At 52.1% G+C, this 21439-nt stretch overlaps 1 protein-coding gene across 2 annotated transcripts in view; it reads right to left on the bottom strand.

The window, feature by feature from the left end:
* The window catches only part of WIPI2 (WD repeat domain, phosphoinositide interacting 2), a 36786-nt gene extending 18059 nt beyond the window's left edge, over positions 1 to 18727 (bottom strand). For both annotated transcript variants that reach the window (XM_006889616.1, XM_006889617.1), the window contains exons 1-3: positions 18654 to 18727; positions 8161 to 8243; positions 604 to 773 (exon numbers count right to left, since the gene is read on the bottom strand). In XM_006889616.1, the coding sequence (XP_006889678.1) occupies positions 604 to 773; positions 8161 to 8243; positions 18654 to 18727 (327 nt within the window). The remainder of the gene's footprint in view (positions 1 to 603; positions 774 to 8160; positions 8244 to 18653) is intronic.
* Positions 18728 to 21439: the final 2712 nt, after the last annotated feature.

Genomic DNA, 21439 nt, shown 5'->3' with positions numbered 1-21439 from the left:
AAGCCATGAGAGGCCCCTTCTCGCTCCGACAAGCTCCTTTACGGGAAGATCACAAACCTAACAGTGTATTTTTTCACACGTAATGTGCCCGTGTTCACATGCGATTCATGTTCTGTGAACAGGAAACTGACAAGGTTGCTTGGCAAAGTACACATCATTTGTACTAAAATATGTGTATCCCTTATCTTAAATTACAGAAGTTAAACTGTCTGAAAAAGGAAAAAGTTCGAACATCTTTTAAAAAGTAACATAAAACTAAAGAAGGTTGTAAGTGACTATGCTGTTGGATGCATCGAGTGGACTCTGACTCGGGCCTGCAGGACAGAGAGCTGCCCTCAGTGGTTCTGGGCGCGAATCTTCCTCCCAGGAGCAGCGTGTCTTCAAACTGCTGACCTTTGGGCTAGGAGCTGAGCACTTAAGCACTGCCCCACTAGGGCTCCTAGAGGCACAGTCACACACACACTACACTGGTGAGGAGATGGAAATCCGCCCGGGACCATGGTCAGCAGGGGGACCTGTGCCTGGGGCGGGGCTGAGGCCCCGCTGGAGGTGGCCCGGCAGACACCGTGGGAGCAGGGTGAGGCAGTGGGCAGCGTCCCTCACCTGCCGGTTGAGCTTCACAGCCAGGATGGTGTTGGAGTAGCTGTAGTTGCAGATCTCCGTGCCCTTCTTGAAGTGGCAGACCTTCAGCTTCCTGGGCGCCTTGAGGCTGACGATGGCCACCAGGCTGCTGGAGAAGAGCCGCTCCACAATGCACACGTCCTCCGTGTCATCTGCAGGGAGGACATGGGTCAGGGATGGGGATGCGCCTCTGCATACGGCCACGTGACATCCTCGCAGCACCACATACATGTAACACAGCCACACCATCAGGACACGGACACACCTCCACAGTCACTGGCAAGTACACAGTGGTCACACCAGGCTGTCAGAGCCCTACAGAGAGGATGCGGTCACTGGAGGGTCCCCATAAATCCTCCCTGCATGGCTGGCTCAGGGTTAACTTGAGGCCTCAAGAATGATCCCACCAACGGGGCTTTGGAGAACACTCAAGTCGCCTGTCCTTCCTGACCACTGGGGTGGCCTCTGTGGCTATAGCCCTCAGCTCCCCTGCCTCCACCCCTCACACTGTCAGTAAAGGCTGGGCTGGTGTGGACAGTCAGGGGAAGACACAAGGTCTCCAGGGAGCCAGACAAGCCTGAGGGGAGACACTGGACACTCCTCCCTCTCACAGTGCACCTCCCAGCCCCACTGCACAAAGCTGGCTGCAGAGTGGGGCCTGCACATGACCGCACTGTGTGAGGCTGGGGACCGCAGGACAGGCCCAGTCAGGGTCTGAGGGTTCTAGAACTGGAGCCTGAGAGTGACGGGAAAGGAATCCTTGGTGTCATAGCTGTGGCTGGACTAAATCAGTGTAAAAGGAGCCCTGGGGTGCAATGGGTAAGTGCTTAGAAGCCAACGGAAAGGCTGATGGTTCAAAACCACCCAGCGGCTCCAGAGGAGAGAGGACCTGAAAACACCATGGGGCATCGTGCATGAGGTCGCTGAGTGGAATCAGCTCATGAGGAAACCCAACAACTTCACACAGTGGAGCGATTGCAGGGACCAAACTACCACGTAAAACACGGTGGTGTCCTTCCAGGATGGCGCACGGGGTCCCGCACCTCCGTGGGCTCAGCACTGGACCAGGTACCACGCTGGTGTCAGCTCAGAAAGAGGATTACCACTGCCCAGCTGCTGGGTCAGAATCAACTCACAGCTGACCCTCCACTGGGTCTCAAAGCCTGTAAATCCCATGGCAGGAGGCTGCCCACCTTCACCCGGAGTCAGCTGGTGGATTTGAACCACCAGCGGCACAGTCTTTGGGTGAGCAGTGTTAAGTCCCTACAGAGCATCCCGCCAGAGCTGCCCTGGAAGAGGCCAGGACAGTGTCCACCATCTCAGTACCAACGGCTGCTGCACAGGCCCAGCACCGGATGCTGGCTTAGCTAGTGGCTTCTCCAGAGTGACCTCACACACAACTGTGGGGGCAGTGGATGAGGACTCAGTCCTTGGAGAAGGACAACAGGCTTGGTGAGCGGAGGGTCAATAAAAGGCAGGTCCTCGGTGAGATGGACTGACAGTGGCCACAACGATGGCTCAGAAGAGCCACCTTCCAGCCACCCGTGCGGACAGAGCAGAATCGCCCCAAGGGTGTCCCAGCCTGGCCGTCCGTGTACACTTCAGTCCAGGTGCCACAAAGCAGCTGGTGTGTTTGAACTGCCAACCTCCTGGTTAGCAGCCTAACACTTCAACCACCGTGGGACTGAGGTGCCGACACTTTGTGAACAAGTCTGTGCCCCTTGTTTTCCTCCTGTGTTTTCCCAGAAGCTCAGTCTTCACAGGGCACGCCTGGGAGCCCTGGCAGCAACAGCAGTTAAGCACTTGGTTGCTGTGGTGTCAAGGATTTACTGCTAAAAATGGCTTTTCAGTTTTAGAAAAAAGCAAACAAAACCCCCCAGGGATTGTGATTTTGCCACATGGACAGGTTGTGCGAGTCTCCCCACAGGAGGACCGGCTCCTCTCGCCAGCCCGTTTAACTGCAGCGGTTTCAGTGGCAGGATCTGGGAATCTCAGTACCAGGCAAGAGGAGGAAGCCGCGCGTGTCCTTGGGACCAGAGATTCCTGTGCTGGTCAGACCAGGATCCGCACAAGAGCAGCAACAGCCTCGGCAGAGAGAGCTGATCGGGACAGCCGCCCCACAGACGGACTGTATCCTGCTGTCAAGATGACGTGCAGCCTGTTTCACTCCCTCACACACTCCCTGCCGTGAGCATGGGGCACTGAGGTCCAGGTGGTCACTGGAACGAATTCTGGACCCAGTGGAGCAGTCAGACTGCTGTTGGAATTAGGAGGTAAAGGAGCGTGGGAGACCTTGTCCGACACAGGAATTAGTTGTGTCTCCTGATGCTGTTGATGGGACAGTTCTGTGGGGCTAGTAGAGGTCCAATTCAGCTGTCCTCGTGCTGCATACACTCATTTTGCAGTTTCTAAGCCAAAGCCGACTTTCCAACCTACAGTGATTCTGGAGAAAGACCTGGTCGTCTCCTGCAAAGATCCCTACTCCCTTCCAACTCAGTGCTGCTGGGACAGGGCAGACGCCCGCAGGCTCACCAAGGCTGTAAGCCCACGAAGCCGACTGCCTTGTCCTTCTCCCGGGGAAGGACTGGTGGATTTGAACCACTGACTTTGGTTAGCAGCCCAGGGTTTTAATTACTGGGGCTCACGGACTCCCTCCAGTAAGATCACTCACTCACTGCGTGGAGTGGGTTCCACGCACACTGACGCTCTGGCAGTTTCTGAAGCTGTAAAGTGCACCAGGAGGCCGTCCACCTTCTCCCTCCGAGCGGCTGCTCATCCGAGTGACCAGAGAAGCTCGTCCTCTAAGCCCTACAGGGTGCTTCACCTTACAGGGTCACCAGGAAGTAGGTGGGAGCTCTGGTGGCCTAGTGGTAAGACAATGCACTGCAATCCCAAAGACACACGGTTCAAACTCACCAGCTGCCCCACGGGGGAAAAACAGGCAATCTCCTCCCATGCGACTGACTGCCTCTGAGACCCACTGAGGGTGCGCTATGGGCCGGTTCTGACTCAACAGCTCCGAACGACTACACTGAGTAGGTGTCACCATGACAGAAGGGGTCTTACACGCCCTACAGCCCTGCTCCCTGCTCTGGTCAAGGGCGGATGGCTCAGCCCCCCGACACAAGAGTCAACAGAGGACCACGCTGGGAAAGGTTAATGTCCCCCAAGAGAAGAACAAGAGACCCAGCAGCCCCACTCGTAATACTCAGGATGGCCAGTGCCATGACTCCCAGCTGCCCACCCACGAGCCTGAACAGAACGTGGGCCGACGTCGGTCTCGGGGGCCTGCAGGGCTCATTCCAGGTGCTCCCTGCCCTCGGACCAGAGACTACCTCTCAAAACCGGAATCTGAGCGATTGAGGATGCCACCTGGTTCTGCTGGCTCTGTCACAGCAGGTGAGGATAAAGCCTGGGTGCAGGAGGCGAGGGAGAGGAAGCCACGCAACGGTGGATACACTTCCGCACGGGGCCATCTGCCCAGTCCTGCCTCCTGGGGTGACTAGAGCCCCCAAGGTGTACGTCCAGTGCCAACTATTCCATTACAGCAGATTCAAGCAGAGTGGCTCCTGGCATTTCGCCTGTGAAGTCCATTACCACAAATCTCATGTAAATGAATATTCCAGCCGGTGCAAGGTCTGCCCCAGAGGCATGGCATCAAAAAGCCCCACATCTCCCCCTCAGGGTGCAGGCGACGGCCTGTGAGGGAAGCGACGCTGGGTCCTGGCCAAGCCACACGGCCGCCCGAGCTGTCCTGTATCTACAGATGCGTTTCTGCCACCAAAATACACTCCAGCCACTCGCTAAGAGACAGTCCGCTGCTTCTTCACTTCAGCGTCCCACCTGAGAAACCCCAAAGGCGGAGGAAATGCACACGGAGCATCTGGGAAAGTCCACTGTGCCCTCCAATCCTCTGGGCCATTCGGTGGGAGCAAAGGCTGAGGTGTGAGGAGAGGACACAGGCCGTGGTGGCTCAGGGCTGTCACCCTGGCTCAGAGGCATGGCTGTTAGAGAATGCGGTCATGAGGCCACTGTGTCACGGGCAGCCATCTTGTTCTGCGACCTGATGGGTCACCACCACCTTCCTGTCACACTGGTGTCCTCAGAGCACCTGGCTCCGGAGCCCAGCCAGGCCGGCTCAGTGCGGAGGGAGCACAGACCAAGGTCCTGCATGTGAGGGAGCTGCATTACCTCCACTCTCCAGATGCAAACACTCTCCAGGGGGCCCCTGGACTGGTGGGGAAACAAAGCAAGAAGCTGGTGACGGGACTCCTGCTAGAAACATCAAACGTGTAGAGCTCATATGCTATGCACCATCAGGTTGGAACCTACTCATAGCTGATCCTCCAGCGGGTTTTCAGACGCAGCAAATCACCTGGGAGGAGGCTGCCCATCTTTCTCCTGTGGGGCAGTTGTTGGATTCGAACCACCTGCCTTTGGGCTGGTAGCGCAACCCTTACCACTAAGTCACCAGAGTGATTCAATCAGCTGCAGTTCACAGCAAGCCCACGTACAACAGAAGAAAGCAGCAGCAGCATGCACCGTCCTCAGTCGCTGCTGTGAGCGAGCCCTGAGGGGTAGTTCACGCTGGCATGCCCAATGCACAACCCTCGAAAGTTCCCGGTGCGAGGAACTGCACTGCCATCTCTCCAGTCGATGGTAAATCCTCCACTCTCTCCAACAGTTCCTACCTTGGGCCAGGGCCACAGCTGAGTTTCAGGGGGTCTGGGAGGAGAATTCACAAACCACATACCAACAAAAATAAGTAACTGGGATACCCCTCTACACTACAATCCTCAGCAGTGAAAACCCACCAAAATTACAAAGTGGGCAAAGGGCAGAAGCCTCACAGAAGGGGATTAACATATGGCAAACTTGGGTAATTGGGACAGGTGTGTCAGAGACAATAAGATTGGCACAGGATAGAGCAGGGTTTAGGGCTGTTGTACAGGGTCGCTATATGAGTCCCAAGTGACTCTACGGCACATAACAACAACAAACAAGTGTGACAATATTCTACAACATCAACCATCAGGGAAATGCAACCAAAGCCATCAACTGTCACCGCTGGAAAAATGAGTGGGTGGGGCAGAGCCCCTGGCTTTACAATGGGGAGAAGGGGCGGCAGCAGCAGCAGGAGCCCTGAGGTCAGATGGGCCTCCCCCCCACCGCTAACCTCTGCGTCAATTCCGCCACCAGTCGTCCCTCCCACAGCACTCCGGCTTTGTCCATGCAGAACTCCCAGCCCCTACGCACCACTGTGGGGGTTATGAGGGGAGTGATGGGTTGTGACTTGGGACCTGGAACCACTTGGTGTTGTAGACCGAGGGTCCTAAAGAATAGAATAATTTTATAATAAAGAGACAAACAGCCAGGAATGAGATAGAGCAGAGAGCGTAAAACAGGGGGTCAGCAGTTCTCGACTGAAGACCTCGAGCCATGCTTCTCTGAGTATTTATACAGAATCACAAGGAAGTACGAAACAAAGGATAATGGTGAAATCTTTTAAGCCTCTCTTATTTCCCGATACAGCATTTGGTCTACTATTATTAAATTTGATATTCGGCTTCCCTCAACTTGGTACAGTTCTTCAGTCAGGTCAACCTCTCTAGGGCCCTCAGCCTCCTGGCTCTACTGTCTCCAGGCCCCTGGTCGTCTGTCCCCCAAGCCCCTGGGCTGCTCAGCCAAGGGTTACAGAGTTCCCAGCTCGGCCAAGGGGTGCGCAGCAGCATCTCGCTCAGCCAGCACACCTCCTTTCTCCACTCTGGCTCCCACTATGCTGTCTCCTGGTCTCCCCACAGCCTTCCATGTTCTCAGCACAGGGCTCTCGGGTCCAGAGGGTGCACTCCGCTCCTGGCTTGTCTTTTGCATTGGTCTCCCCTTCCCGTTCGGGATGGCTCATGTTAAAGCCTGCAGGATGGCAAAGCTGAACAACTGCCTTGTTAGGGCTCCAGACACCCCCTCTGTATGCCTTCTTCCAAGTGTCTGCTAACATTAGCAAGCGTCCGATCTTTCTGGGGGGCCACACAGAACTAATGAGCATAGTCCCAGCCAGCTACTTAGTAAGAGTTCAGAGACTGCTGTGAGAAGGGCCATACCGAAATTTCCTGCACCCTACTCAGAATGGCTGCAATAAAAAAAAAATAGGACAGCCTGAAACACTGGCAAAGATGCAGAGACAATGAACACCAGTAAAACTGAGGAAATCGGAATGGACTCCATCAATGCCAGCACCCCAAGGGAAACATTACATCAAAGGACCCCTTGTGATACAATGAATAGTTTTCTACCCAAAATGTCAGTGGTTCAAATCCACTACTCTATGTTTTTCCTTTCTTTTTTTTTTTAATTTTCGTGTGCGTGTACCGTCAAATCAGATCTGACTGGTACAGGAGGATATTGCGCCTCCTTCTCCGGCAGAGCATCTGGTGGATTCGAACCGTGCACCTCTGGGATTGCAGTGCAGTTTCTTGCCACTAGGCCACCAGAGCTCCCCCCAAACCCACTACTCTAAAAAAAAAATCCACTACTCTCTGGGAGAAAGATGCAGCTTCTTCCTGATCCTGTTACAATTTACAGCCGAGGAAGGGAGTTGTGAGTCAGAACTGAATTTGCATTTCTATCCCAGATCTACTAAACATTATAGTTTTACAAAGACCACAGAAGAAAACTCCGCAAACAGCATAGAGGATCCACATTATTTCCTAGAACTACAAGTGAAGTCACAATTATCTCAACATGCAGAGAAAAGGTTGTGTACGTGGAGGGTCCAGAACATTCCATCCCCTAGCCACTGGGGGTGAAGGGCCCCCAGCCCACAACTTTGCACCACAGGCTCTCTGATGACTCACTGTGCACACACCGTGAGGTCCTGGCCAGCTTCATAAACCGTAACCCAGCCCATCACGATCCAGTCAATTCCAGGCCACAGTGGTGCAACTGTGGAGAACTGACCCCTGGGGTTCCCGAGGCTGGAAGCCATTACAGAAGCCAACTGCCTCAGGGTTCCCCTCAGAGTGGTCAGTGGGTTCAAACCATGGACGTTCTGGTTCGCAGCCCAGCATTTCGCCAGTGTGTCACCAGGGATTCCCACACATCATTCGTCAGGCTCAGCAGTGCGGGGTAATGAGGCCTCCCTAAAAGCATCCTGCAGTGCCTGAGCCCATGACTATCTGTGACCCTATTACTCTCTGACATTTAAAGCATACAAAGACCACCAGGAGAAGCAGCCACCCCCACTGAGCTGCAGAATCTCCCATCTTCTGGAAGGCTCTTCTCTGAGCAATAAAAATGCACGAAAGGGGAAACTGCAGACTAATTCATACTGCATGGTGTCTTAAGTTTAAGAAAACCCCACAAGCAGAGCTGGGTTCCACATGTACATCCATGTGCACGCGGCAAGAACAGGACCAAGTTGTTACCAGAGCACCGCTGGAGAGGGGATGGGAGGAGCGTGCACGCATCTGGCCTAACCTCAGCCTGTGGACAGGACGTCTTTTTTTTTTTCCAAAGGAGGCAAAAAATAAAGGAAACACTTACTGCATTCATAGATCTGTTCCAGCTTATCCACGGAAGAAAGGGAGAAAAATTTATAACCGGTCTTACTACCCACAGCTAGGGACCTGCAAGAGAGGCAAATTCAAAAGTGAGAGCCAATCCTCCTAGACAGTGACCACGCACAGCCTCACTCCACACTACCCCAGACCACCACCATCCAGTGACCACACACAGCCTCACTCCACGCTGCCCCAGACCACCATCACCCAGTGACCACGCACAGCCTCATTCCACGCTGCCCCAGATCACCATCACCCAGTGACCACGCACAGCCTCATTCCACGCTGCCCCAGATCACCATCACCCAGTGACCACGCACAGCCTCATTCCACGCTGTCCCAGGCCACCATCACCCAGTGACCATGCACAGCCTCACTCCATGCTACCCCAGACCACCGCCACCCAGACAGTGACCAGGGCAAGTTCTGGTCAGTAGCAGGTGTGAAGGGAGGGGAAGGAAAAGGAGGGGAAGGGAGGGGGATGGGATGAGGAGGATGATGTCATAGCTCACAACAGAAACATACAATGTTCTGATTTAAACCTGTAAAATCTAAAGGATAATTGTAATACAGAAATTCAAACACCACCAAAAAACCAAACCCTTTGCTGTTAACATGACCCCAACTCAGACCGAGCGTCCACTGGGTTTCTGACAGTAACTCTTCAGAGGGCGACTGTCCATCTTTGTCCACACACAGCAGCTGGCGGACTGGAACCACCAGCCTTGCGGTTAGCAGCCAAGCCACCAACCAACACAACCCAGTGACCGGGTCAACTCCGATTCCCGGCAGCCCTCCAGTAAGGTTTCCGAGGCCGTAAATCTTTACGGAAGGACATTATCCATCTCCTGTCAGAGTGTGAAGTCATGGTGAATTTGAACAGGTGACTCTGTTGGTTGGCGGCCTGACACTCAGCACACCACCCACCTCGCTATGGCTCCTTAAATGAAAGCACAGACCCCCAGGATCCAGTCCTCCGACATAAGGGGAGAGGAGAGCAGTGTGATAGCCTAGACTTGTGAGGGCTGCAACCTGTGTAAAGTGGAAACGTTTCTGCTATTTTAACACTAACAGAGTGACCCCAAACTGGCAGACTGAACCCTGCCGGGGTGGAAAACTGGTGCAACCCGGCAGTCCCCGCAGCCCTGATCCCACAGGCTTCAGAGCACACGGCTGGCTAGGGGAGTGAGGAGGGAGAGGGAGAGGGCGGCGGGCTAACGCACTGACGTTTCCAACGGCAACCGACGAGCTCGGAGGCGGCTGCTTCCTGCCTGCCCCTGTCTATGGTGTGGTCACCACGTGGGGTTGCGCAGTGGATGGACGCAAACTGGCTCCCACAGCTGAGCGGCAATCTGGAGTCAGGAGACCACGTGATGAGCTCAAGAGCAACAAGCAGAAGACCCCTTCGAGGACTTCATGAGTAAGGGTCTGGATTCACTGTCCACGGAGTGTTGGTGGCCTAGTGGTAACCGGAACTGTGCTGCATACGGTTCAAATCCCGCAGCTGCTCTGCAACAGAAAGATGGGCAGTCGCCTCCTGTGTGATTTACAGCCTCTGGAGGGTCAGCTACAGGTCGGTTCCTACTCAACAGTGCACAACATTCACCACCAACACTGTGAGCTGGCAGAGAGGCTGGGGGTCCCGTGGGAGCTCTGGTCCCCCAGCACAGGAGCTCAGGAACCACGAATGATGAGCGATACTTCCCAACACAACCCAGCAAGGAAAACAAAGCAGGAGAGCACAGGATTTAAAAAGTCCCATCATCAATCCACCCGGAGCAGCAGAGGGCGGCTATGGAGTGCCTGGGGTGCACGGCTGTCCCCACAAACAGCCACCTCCCTCCCCAGGGCAGGCCCGTTACCACCCAGCATCCTCAAAGACTCCACAAGAATCCAGATCAAATGGGGGAAATTCAGAACAGAATCTCAAGTTCTCAGGGAAGTCACACTTGCTGGAGCTCTGAAGCTACATAAACTCTTGAAACTATCGCCCTGAGCTAATCTTTCAATCTTAAATAAAAAATATCCTGGGATTGTCTCAAAACAGAAAATGGCTTACTTAGTAAAAGATACATGCTTTAAATATTAGCTGTGTTAAAACGTACTATTTAGGACTAAATTGGTGAAAACATTAACTAAAAAATTAGACAAGGAGCCTCGTGAGGCAGTGAGCTGCTGTTATCAGGGAAAAGCATCTTCAAAAGACACTGGGAACGGGTGAACTGGCTCTGAGAAAGTCATTCATGTCACAGAACTGCTGAACTGGTGTGCTTCAGGGTGCAGAGTCTCAACAAACAAAACAAAAATTAAAAAAGAACACCACCAGACAGGAAGATCAAATGCAGCAGGAAGCAGTGGGAGATGTGAAGAATCGGAATCTGGGCTCATTTCTGCTTTAAGTCTGTGAGAACAGGAATGTGGAGGCAGAGCAGAGCCACAGGGAGGAATGCGGACAGTTCATACTCTGAGAAAAATGAGGGCTCTTTTAATGGTCATTATCTATTAGAAATGTGAGCCCTCCAACCTGTCACACGTGTGGAAAAGAAATATACCCATCAATCGAGCCGCCGGAAGGACCACTAATTTCTAAATTTACACTGGCTCATGGTAAAATAGAAAACAAAAAAATATTTTCTATGGGAGCTCTGGTGGCCTAGTGGCAAGAAGCTGTACTGCAATCCCAGAGGAACACAGTTCGAATCCACCAGACGCTCTGCTGGAGAAGGAGGCGCAATATCCTCCTGTACCAGTCAGATCTGATTTGATGGTACACGCACACAAAATAAAAAAAAATTTTTTTTCTTTGCAAAACATATTTCACTGTATCAAATTAGAGATCTCTGGCGGCCTAGCGTAAGGAGTTGCGCTGCCACCTGAAGGCAGGAGGTTCAAATCCACCATCTGTCCCATGGGAGAAAGATGGGCAATCTCCTCCTGTGCGATTTATACCCTCTGAAAACCCACTGGAGGGTCAGTTATGAGCAGGTTCTGATTTGATGGCAAATACCAATTACATCAATGAAGGACATGAAGCATCATTACCTACAAACATTTCCAAAGTGACAAACTGAACGAACCCACTGCAGCAGGCTGACCGGCGGTGAGCGCACAGGACAGGTGCCCACGGGCTCGCCAGCTTGCCACGGCTCTCAGGGATCCCTCCAGGAGCCCACCACCGTTTGGCTCTTTGGGAGAGTGTCTGAGGAATCACTCATACTGTTAACTTTTTTGCACCTGAAATACACGCGCCAACAAAAATACAAGGCTCTCCACGAAGGCTAAAGATAACACCCTAGAGCAGGCTACAACTTTCCAGACAACTAAGGGCCATCATTTTAAGCATCAAACCCTTCCGTGCCCCCATTTTAGGTAAAAATGTTCTTAAATTATCTGTGTTTTTCAAACAACAAAACCACACCAGATCCGTTGCCACCGAGTCTACCCTGACTCACAGCAACCCAGTTGTTCCAAGGTTGTAAATCATCACGGGAGCACGTTTCTCCTGTAAGTGGGTGGGTGGAGGGTCAAACCTCTGACCTTTCAGTTACAGATGCCACCAGAGCTCCTTCTTAAAGCCTACAAGTCAACGCTGACTCAGACTCATTACCACCTTCCTTCTGTCCTTCCAAGGCTGTAAATCGAAATGTGAACTGTCCCATCTGTCTACTGGAGGGTGGCTAGTGGGACTGAACTGTTGACTTCTGATCAGCACCTTAAAACAGTGGACAGACCGTCCTCAGCTCCATCCTGTGCTCCCATCACTGATCAGCTTAGACCATCATAAGCACAGCGGCCCCTCTGAGCGCTGGACAAGGGGCAGAGGGGCCTGTGCCCCCAACCAAATGTTCAGTGTGCAGTGCACACTTGAGAAAAACACTTTTAACAGTTCTTCTCCTTTGTAATTTCTTGACGACTAGTGCGAGGAGCTTAGGGAGCACTTCTGCAGTCAACACTGTGGACCTCAGTACCTGCTCCTGAAATCTAACGGCCTACCGTTCTCGGCTGTGATCCAAACAGGAAGGGTCATTCCAGTGAGTCTTGCTCAAGGTTCCAGACGCACAGAAACAAGCTCAGGCTCTTCAGCCCCCCCATCAGGATTTTCAGGTCACAGCCTCTAGAAGGAGTGCCTAGTGGCCCCAGTGCTAGTTCAGACCACCCAGGAGTGTGCCGTGACACCAAGGCCATGGCTGGGGACCCTCCGGCAGGCAGGTGTGCTCCAGGGCACCGGGGCTGCAGCAGGGAAGTGATGGCCAACTGGTCTGGTTGGTTTTATCATTCAGGAATGCAGCACACGGCACGCACGCACGGCATGTACACTAACAAGGCCTGCTGTGAGCTGGCCCGAGTCAGGGCAACTCCAAGCACAGTGGAGAGACCGATGCCCAGTCCTGCCCGTGAGGGTCACAGTGATGCGGGGCACAGGCCTCGCCTGGCTGATGTTAGGGAGATCACCAGGCCTTGCTGCTCAGCGTGAGAGCACAGCGCCCTACACCGACAGCCGGGAACTGAACCCGGATGCTCCCTCATCCCACTACATGGAGACATGATAATACAGTGGCCACTGAGAATACAGCGGGGTGTGCCACACGAGGGACTGCTACCCATTAAGTTGGCAGTTCTAATCCACTGGCCACTCCAAGGGAGAAAAACGGGCTGTCTCCTAAAAGTAAGACTGACAGCCTCAGAAGCCCAACAGAGGTTTACCAGGAGCCAGCATCGACTGGACAGCAAAGTGCTTGGTTCTGGTTTGGTGTGAGATCTACCTTATCAACAAAGGGGGAAATTTAAAAGGATGACATTATGTACAAGCAGGTTTGCTAGTTTCATCTCAACAGATGCCTCTTTAGAGAACCTGGATTTAATCATTAACCTGGACATAAAATGAACAACAGCAGGTATATTAACAGCACTGTTAAGGCAACCAGAAAGTTAATAAATATCTTATTCTCCAACAAATGTTTATGTGCTTAGTTTAAGTCGACAGAGTGCTGTCTGATATTGTTGAAGGAAAAAAGCCACCATAAAAGATGAAGGCAGATTTACATCCTGCCCCGTTTCCCTCCCAGAGCCCACGACCAGCTGAGCCTGTGTGCCCTCTCCCGAGACCAGGCCTGGGGCTTCTGCCAGAGGGAGCAAGGACTGCTGAGGCTGGCGCTGACCAATCCCCTCTTCGGGAACCACACACACCCCTTCACCTACTTGGTGAGCTTCCCTGGACCGCGGAGGCCTGGACGTCTGGGCCTTGCAGGGTGGGCAGGCCACTATCTGCACCACCAGGCAGGAGGCTGCGCCCTCCACCACGTGAGTGCTTCCAAGACCAGCCTGCTGGCCTCCTTTCTCATCGCCCCATCCTTACATGCTCAAGACTCTTTAAATATCTTCACTGACATTTTATTGGAGAGGGACTGGGAAGGAGTGAAAATAAATGCTTGTGTTTGTGCTACCCTTTTTGGGGGAAGTTTTAATTGTAATTTGGGTGAAAGTTCACATAGAAAATTAAGTTTCCATTCAACAGCTGATACACACTTTGTTTCAGCATCTGGGTAGTCACTTGATCTACCATCTTTAACTGACAGTGGTTGGCACACAATTTAAAGCACGTGTTCAGTGACATGATACAAACGGTAAGTGCTCTACCACAAACCTAAAGGCCAGTTGTGAGAGCCCACCTGGAGGCTTGGAAGAAAGGTCTGGCAGTCTGCGTCTCAAAGGTCACAGCTCCGTAAGTGTCTATTCCTCAAACTGTCACTCGACAGACAAGGTCAAAAAGGACACGACATCCCAGAACAATGACCATGACCCACAAGGAACCGCAGAGGAAAGCACTCTATCCACAATCCAAATGAAGCCCACTACTGTCAGTTCTGATTCACAGCGACCCTGGAGCAGTGACAAGCGGCCACAAGGTTTCTCAGACTGTCTCATTTCCTCCCTTGGAACAGCCAGGAGGTTCAAACAGCTGAGCCTCCGGTTAGCACCCAAGCTTCTACACCCGTAACTCCTCCACACATCACCAACCCTACAAGACGGCTAGACAATCAGACCAGCTTCAGGAAGGGACCCATGGAGATGCCGAAGGAGCCAAGGCCCCTGCTCCATAAACGACTGAGAGAACCTGGTCCCACAGCTGCAACACTGAACCAGAAAGGCCAGCCTCCTAAACCGAGGAATGGGGGTCTGTCTGGTAAAGTGGGGAGCTGTGGCAGCATCAGGCGGCTAAGACAGATGCCACCCTGGGGGAGGGGAGTGCTGCTCCAACAGATGCCTGAAACGCGTGCAGGTTTGGAATGGGGTAAGCAGCCAGGAAGAGTTCTGTCCAAATTGGAGGCTCTCTGGCTGCACGAATCCATCAGCCAGGGAGACAGCCGGGCAATCTCCTCCCTTGTGATTTACAGCCCTGGGAACGTGGTGATGGGTCAGAGGGAGCTAATAACAGCTCCTTGCAGACTACTGGTGGAATTCAGCCACTAAGGCATTTCTGGTGAAGGCTCAGCAGGAAAGGAGGAGAATTTAGCACCACAGCGGGCAGAGGCGGCACTGCAGCAGGAGGCCCAGGTGGGCTGGAGATGGAGATGCCACGTGACATCAGGGGGCTGACCGAGAAGCTAGACAGCTTCCAGTCTTCACGCAGGAGGGTTTCTGGGAAGTGAGGGGCATTACACACGGGCTGGGGGAGCTGGCTTGCCACCCCATAGAGTTAGGAGGCTGGGGCATTTTACTTGCAGAGCGGAATGCCTTTCAACACTCAGCTCAGGGTTTGAGAACTGTAACATCGCAGGACAAGACAGAGCTGGGCTGTCTCTTCAGTGTCGAGGAGCTCAGGAAGGAGAGCTGCTTCAGACTCAAAGGGTGAAGGCCACAACCTCTGGGACCTTCCGGTCCCCTAAATGTGGGACTCTACGGAGTCTAAGAGTAGAGTCAGTTCCCTAGGTTTTAAAGAGTGGGACCTCTGCACACTTGCTTCCAGAGCATGGGCCGCCTTTATGAGGGAGAGAGGGCCAAAGCTGATAGAGCAGGGCTGCCAAGGGGGCCAAGGAGGCAGTCACCACTCAGTTGCACTAGGAAAGTAGTGGGTCCTCCCCAGAGCTGATGCCCAGATCCTGCACTACTGGCCTCCTATGTTCAAGTGAGTATCTTTCTGTCAAAGCCAAAAATTTTAACTAAAACACAGACCTGAATTAAAGGCTCCCCACAGGCAGAATTTGCCACCTGCTCTTTCTGTTCAATCAACTATCTGTCTGTCTGTCACTTAAATTTCACAAAAGTAGTATTTTAAATCATATTACCAGAGAGCCAAGATAAAGTGAGCTATGTAAGGAACATCCTGTTTAACATTTAAAAGACAAAGTAAAAGAAGAACAAACCAAAGTCACTGTTGCCGACAAGTTGATTTCGACTCCTAGGGACCACGCAGGACAGAGAAGCGCCTTAAAGGGCTCCTGACACTTGTCTTTGTTGGAGCAGATGGTCCCACCTTCTGCCCTGAGAGCACCTGTGGACCCAAACCGCTGACCCTTCCATCAGCAGCCAAGTGATGCCAGCTGCTGCAGCACCAGGCTTCTTCAAGTGAAATGACTGTATGCTTGGAGGTGGCTCCCAGTTTCCTCCCCGAGGCTAATGCCAGTGGACTCTCTGCGGTTCAAGTCCACCAGCTACTCCAGTGGCCAAAGATGGGCAACTTCCTCCTGTGCATCTGAAAACCCACTGGAGCGTCAGCTATGAGTCAGTTCAGATTTGACTGTACACGACGGTAAAATAAAGGAGCCCTAGTGGCAGAGGGGGTTATACGCTGGGTTATTAACAGAAAGGTCAGAGGTTCAAACCCACTGGCCATTCCATGAGAGCTAGGCAGTCTCCACCCGCAGGAGTCACAGCCTCAGCAACCCACAGAGGGCTGCCAAGAGGCAAGAATCCTCTAAAGCAATGGGTCGCAGTTTTTATTCTGAACTGTGGAGCCGGGCCAGGCATGACAGACACAGCCTTGATGTCTCTCAAAGGCAGATTCCAGGCAAATCACAAATGGGAAACTTTGAGTGCAATCCTAACGTCCTACTCTTTATAAGGTGTGTCTGTCCTATTTCAAGGTCTCTTTGGCAAGTCAGCATTATGATAGAGAAGACAGACTAAGGGGCAGGGAGGAACATGATCCCGAGGACAGAAGGTCTGAGTTCGGGACCAACCTGGGGGGCATTCTCTTGCACAGGGGGTCTTGGGAACAAGCAGCAAGAAAGAATGCTTCCTTCAACATCAGTCCAGGTAAGAAGCCAAAAATGACAGTAGAAAAAGGCTTAAGGGAATCCTCCAATTTATAAAAAGCATACAGAATCCTCACACTACTATTTCTTTAAACTAAAACCTGCTGGGGTTGGGTCTACTTTGACTCAGTGGACCTCTCTAGGACCCAGGCGACAAGGCTGGAAGCTGTGAGGAGGCGAACTGCTGCATTTTGTTCCTCTGCAGCAGGCAGGTGCGTCTGAACCACCAACCTTAAGGTCTGCAGCCCAGCGCTTTAACCACTGTGCCATCAAGGCTCTTTTTCCAGTAGTCTCAAGATGCTAAGAGCTTGCTGCTGGATACCTCCACGTTGATTCCAATTTGCGGTGACCCTCTAGGCCAGAGCGGAATGCCCCATGGCTTTGCCAAGGCTGTGGGCTTTAAGAAGCCATCCGGCTCGCCATTTTCCTGTGGAGCAGCTGGTGGGTTCTAGCCACAGGGCACTCAAGTTGCACCGCCAAGCCTTCTTACTAAAAATTTAACAAAGGGTAATGGAGCTCTGGTGGTCTAGTGGCAAGAAGCTGCTCTGCAATCTCAGAGAGGTACGCAGTTCAAATCCACCAGATGCTCTGCCGGAGAAGGTGGGACAATCTCCTCTTTTACCGGTCAGATCTGATTTGATGGTACACACACAAAATAATAATAATAATAACAACCACCACAAAAAAAACCCATCAAAGTGTAGCTGATTCGATAATTTTTTTCTCTCCCTAGATGAATATAGATCTCTTTGAGTCAGTTGGCCAAGTGGTTGTCTTCCAGATTTCTTGGCACAGCTTGGTGAGCACATCCACAGCAGCATCTGTTAGCTGAAATATGTCAATTGGTATACCATCTATTCCGGGGGCCTTATTTTTTGCTATTTCCTTCAAAGCAGCTTGAACTTCTACTCGACGGCACATAACAACAACAACAGATGAATATAGCTCCAATGATGACAAATCCAACAGGTTGTTGGAACCGTTTTTTGTTCTACTGGCTTTTGGTCAAAAAGAACACGGGAGTACTAGGTAGCTGTAATGTTTCCAGATTTCCATCATTAATTTCTAAATTCCTTGTCGGCAGAATCCCACCCTAAGGGAAGGAAAAGCACCTGATGAGGCAGCATGGAGAGAGCTGTGGGTGAGACCCGGGAGCCCAGATCGCAGTCCTGTCCCCACTTGCTGGCCAATAGGAAGACCAGGTCTTGCTCTGCACCTTTCTGAACCTCAGTAGCCCCTCCTCCAGCCAGGATTCGCCCCCCCCCCCCCACTTCCCATTGAAATCACTGTTGCACCTGTCTCCCTCGGGCTGCTCAACTTTGGGAAGGTGCTAGGAGCACCTTCTTCTTGTCACCCTCCAGTTAACTTTTCATTAAAAACATCCTGAGATTCCCCGTTTACACTCTGCTGATGCCACCAGTGGGCCAGGCCCATGTCAACCCGGGCACCCCACTCCTCCCGGCTTACATCACTTCCTGTTACTCACTTCCCACGATGGCTCAGTCCTTCCCAACCCCACAACTCATCCCTCCGTGGCCGGACACCTGCCCTACCAAGCGCCCTTCCAGGTCATCAGAGACACTCTCAAAATAACCACATCAAACTCCAGGGCAGTTTGGGCAGACGGCATTCCAAGTCCCTGGGCTGGTGACCGGGACCCCTCTGTGCCTGAAACACCAGGACTCCACCTGGATCACTCCACCTGGATCACACCCCCTGGCTGTCTCCCCTGATCTCGGCTTCCTGCTGCGGGAGCACCTGAGTTACCTGTCACAGGAGACAGCAGGAAGAGCGGGGACGAGAAACGGGGCGACGGGCCTGGGAGGGGTGAGGACAGAGGGGGACCAGGGCCGAGGATGGGGTGGGGGGCCAGGGAGAGAAGGAAGGAGGCCACCCCGCGCCTCCCCAAACAAGACGCCGTCAGGACGGTGCCACCTCCGAGACGCGAAGGCTGGAGACAGACGCCCTCCCTGCACAGGTGAGAGCCACCTGTCCCCACGAGATGCGGGCGGCGAGGGGCCTGCGAGGCCCGCTCCCCACGCCGGCGGTCCCTGCACCCACCCGGGCCCACCCCGCCCACCTGGGGGCCACCCACCCACCTCGGTCCCAAGACCCCGAGGACACCCGCCCCACGGCCCCAGGATCGAACGCGAAGACCGCCACGCGTCTGCCTGCCACCCAGACCCGACCCTCGACCCTTGACCCCCGCCCCCGGCCTTACGTGTTGTCCTGGTTGAAGTTGGCGAAGAGCAGCTGGCTGGAGCCGGCCTCGCTGCTCTGACCGGCTAAGTTCATGGCTGGGGTGGCGGGCCGGGGCTCACGCGCGGGAGGGCGGGTCGGGCTGCGCTCAGGGTCAGGGCTGGGCCCCGCCGGCTGCTACGGTGGTTGCCACTCGCTGCTCGAAATCCAACTGCCGCCTCATCCCGGCCCCGCTCTTGTTTATGCTCCGGAGCCGGGCCTCCCAGCACGCCTGCGCGGCCACGCCCCCACGACGCACGGCGACGCACAGGGACGCACGGCGCAAGCGCGCTGCGAAGGCCCCGCCTCTCTACCCGGGGGCACAGCTCGGTTCCTAGAGAACACGCAGGCGTGGGGCGCGCTGGGCGCCGCCTATGGGCGTGGCGGACACAGCGCACGCGCATGGCAGAGTGGGGTGGGGGTGGGGGCACCTGCTCTGTGAGCGTCTGCATGATTTACTCTTATATTGAAATGTCACTTAGTGGGCTTAACCATTGTACCAAAGATTTATGTGCGCTCTCTTACTTGAGTCCCATAATAGACTCAGGCAGACGATTTTGTAACCCCGTTTTATAGATTTGAAGACTGAGTCTCAGAAATGCTCCTCTCTGCCCAAAGTCAACCAATAAACGTTGGATCTGAGACTAGAAACCGAGTTATATTAGAAAGTGAGGGTGCATATCTCGCTTCGAGTTGGGAATCATCTAGCGAAACCAAATAGTCCTAAATAATCCTCATTTTAAAGCCGTTTCTGACCAAAAATTAACACATCAGCAGTTTTTCCCCCACCCCACTCAAGGCTGGGGGTCTTTCCATTCTACTGTCGGTTTGAGTTTAGTAAAAAATCAGGGTAAAGCTCAGGCACTCTTGGTAAGATAAGTGATTTCTGGCTCTTGGAGGCCCAATTTTACCTAGCTTCTTGGAAGGATTTTCTTTTTCTGCAATCAGAAGGGTCTGCTTGCACGCATACGAAGTAACTGCTCAGAACAAACCTTATGTTTAAATTCCGCTGCGTTTTTAATTTATTTTAAGTTTTCCATTGTGATTTGAATGAAAGTTGGTAGAGCGAAGAGGTTTCCGTTGCTACAGCGCATGCACATTTTGATTAGTGACATTGGTCAAACCTCACAATATAACAGCACAATTCCCACTTCTTCCCTAGGTTTCCTGTTCCCATTTATTCTTCTTTCCTTTTCCTGCCTTCTGAGCTTATTCCTTGGGAAGGATACTCTTTTGATTTTTTATGGTCGATTGTTCTGGAAAGTCCTGTCTTCCTGGTGTTACTGATCAATTTGTAGGCGTCTCTCAGCTGTCCCTCTCTGACAGTTTGAATCCCCCAGTGACTCCAATGAAGAGATGGGCAATGTCCTCCAGAGTGATTTGTAGTCTTGCAAAACTGTGAGTTCTTCCAACTTGACACAATGAGTTGTTTTCACTTTCCGTTCTTGTCTAGCTGAATGAATTGAGATGAGTTTTGATTATTTTTAACAGTTATTTCTTCAAGGCCCTAAAAGATGACTTCTGAGCGAGGACCGCCCCACCCCTGCCCCCAAGTACATTCTCTCATCCAGTGGAATTTAACTAGCACCTTCTGTGTGAACTAAACAGGTCCCTCAAGGAAGTGGCAGTGGGGAAGATACTTAAATTAAGGCAAAGTCCTGGAAATTGACAGCACACCAATTGACATATTTCAACAAACTGATGCTGCCCTGGATACACTCACCAAGTTGTGCCAAGAAATCTGGAGGACAACCACCCAGCCAACTGACAGGAAGAGATCGATATTTGTTCCCATCCCAAAGAAAGGTAAACCGACAGGGTATAGAAATTATTGAACAGTATCATTAATTGTTGCAGACCGAGGGTCCCAAAGAATAGAATAATTTTATAAGTAATAATAAAGAGACAAACAGCCAGATATGAGATAGAGCAGAGAGTGTAAAACAGGGCAGTTCTCGACTGAAGACCTCGAGCCATGCTTCTCTGTGTATTTATATAGAATCACAAGGAAGTACAAAACAAAGGATAATGGTGAAATCTTTTACAGATAAGGCCAAGTTACTCTTTATGCTAATCTCAAGAGGGAGGGATTAATTTGATAAAACTAAGAACAATGTTGACTCTTAAGGAGTGTCCCAGTGTCACAAGGTGACCTCCTAAGGAATGCCACAGTGTCACAAGGTGACCTTCAGCTTGTATTAAGCCTCTCTCATTTCCCGATATAGCATTTGGTCTACTATTATTAAATTTGATATTCGGCTTCCCTCATTTCCCCCTCTTTTGTTTAAATCATAATTTTGAGATCATCAAGATGAGTATAATTTTTCTTCTTCAGGATTCATTCTTGCTTGTCTCTTAATCCTTTATATATAATCAAACAAATATAAGAAAGCAAATATGAGAAAACAAAATAAGTTCACAAAAACACTTCCAATAAAGCAGCATTCCCTGAGGATCAGCTTCCATTGTCATGTTGCCATAGTCCCCACCAAAGCCAGTTCTGATTAATCTCCTTTGTCCATGCGTCCTTTGCCATTCCCTGTCACTCCTCCCTGAGAGAGACCTCACCCTGATTCATAAGGAAAATGGGGCGGCAGACTCTCTTAGCTACTTCCTGCTGAAAAGGGATGCTGTAGGTTTCAGGGTGAAGATCTTCTCTCACTACTCTGAATGGCCCTTTGGCAATAGGAAACACATACTTTTGAGGAGATTGATTTTGGAATTTAAATGCACTGTTATCAATTGTGCTTAGGGATACACGTTCATATC

Source organism: Elephantulus edwardii, unplaced genomic scaffold (genome assembly GCF_000299155.1).
Source record: "Elephantulus edwardii isolate Elephantulus edwardi_28Jun2011 unplaced genomic scaffold, EleEdw1.0 scaffold00080, whole genome shotgun sequence".
In the NCBI taxonomy this organism is placed as follows: Eukaryota; Metazoa; Chordata; class Mammalia; order Macroscelidea; family Macroscelididae; genus Elephantulus; species Elephantulus edwardii.
The sequence above is the reverse complement of the archived record's forward strand: the minus strand, read 5'-3'. Positions and strand labels throughout refer to the sequence as shown.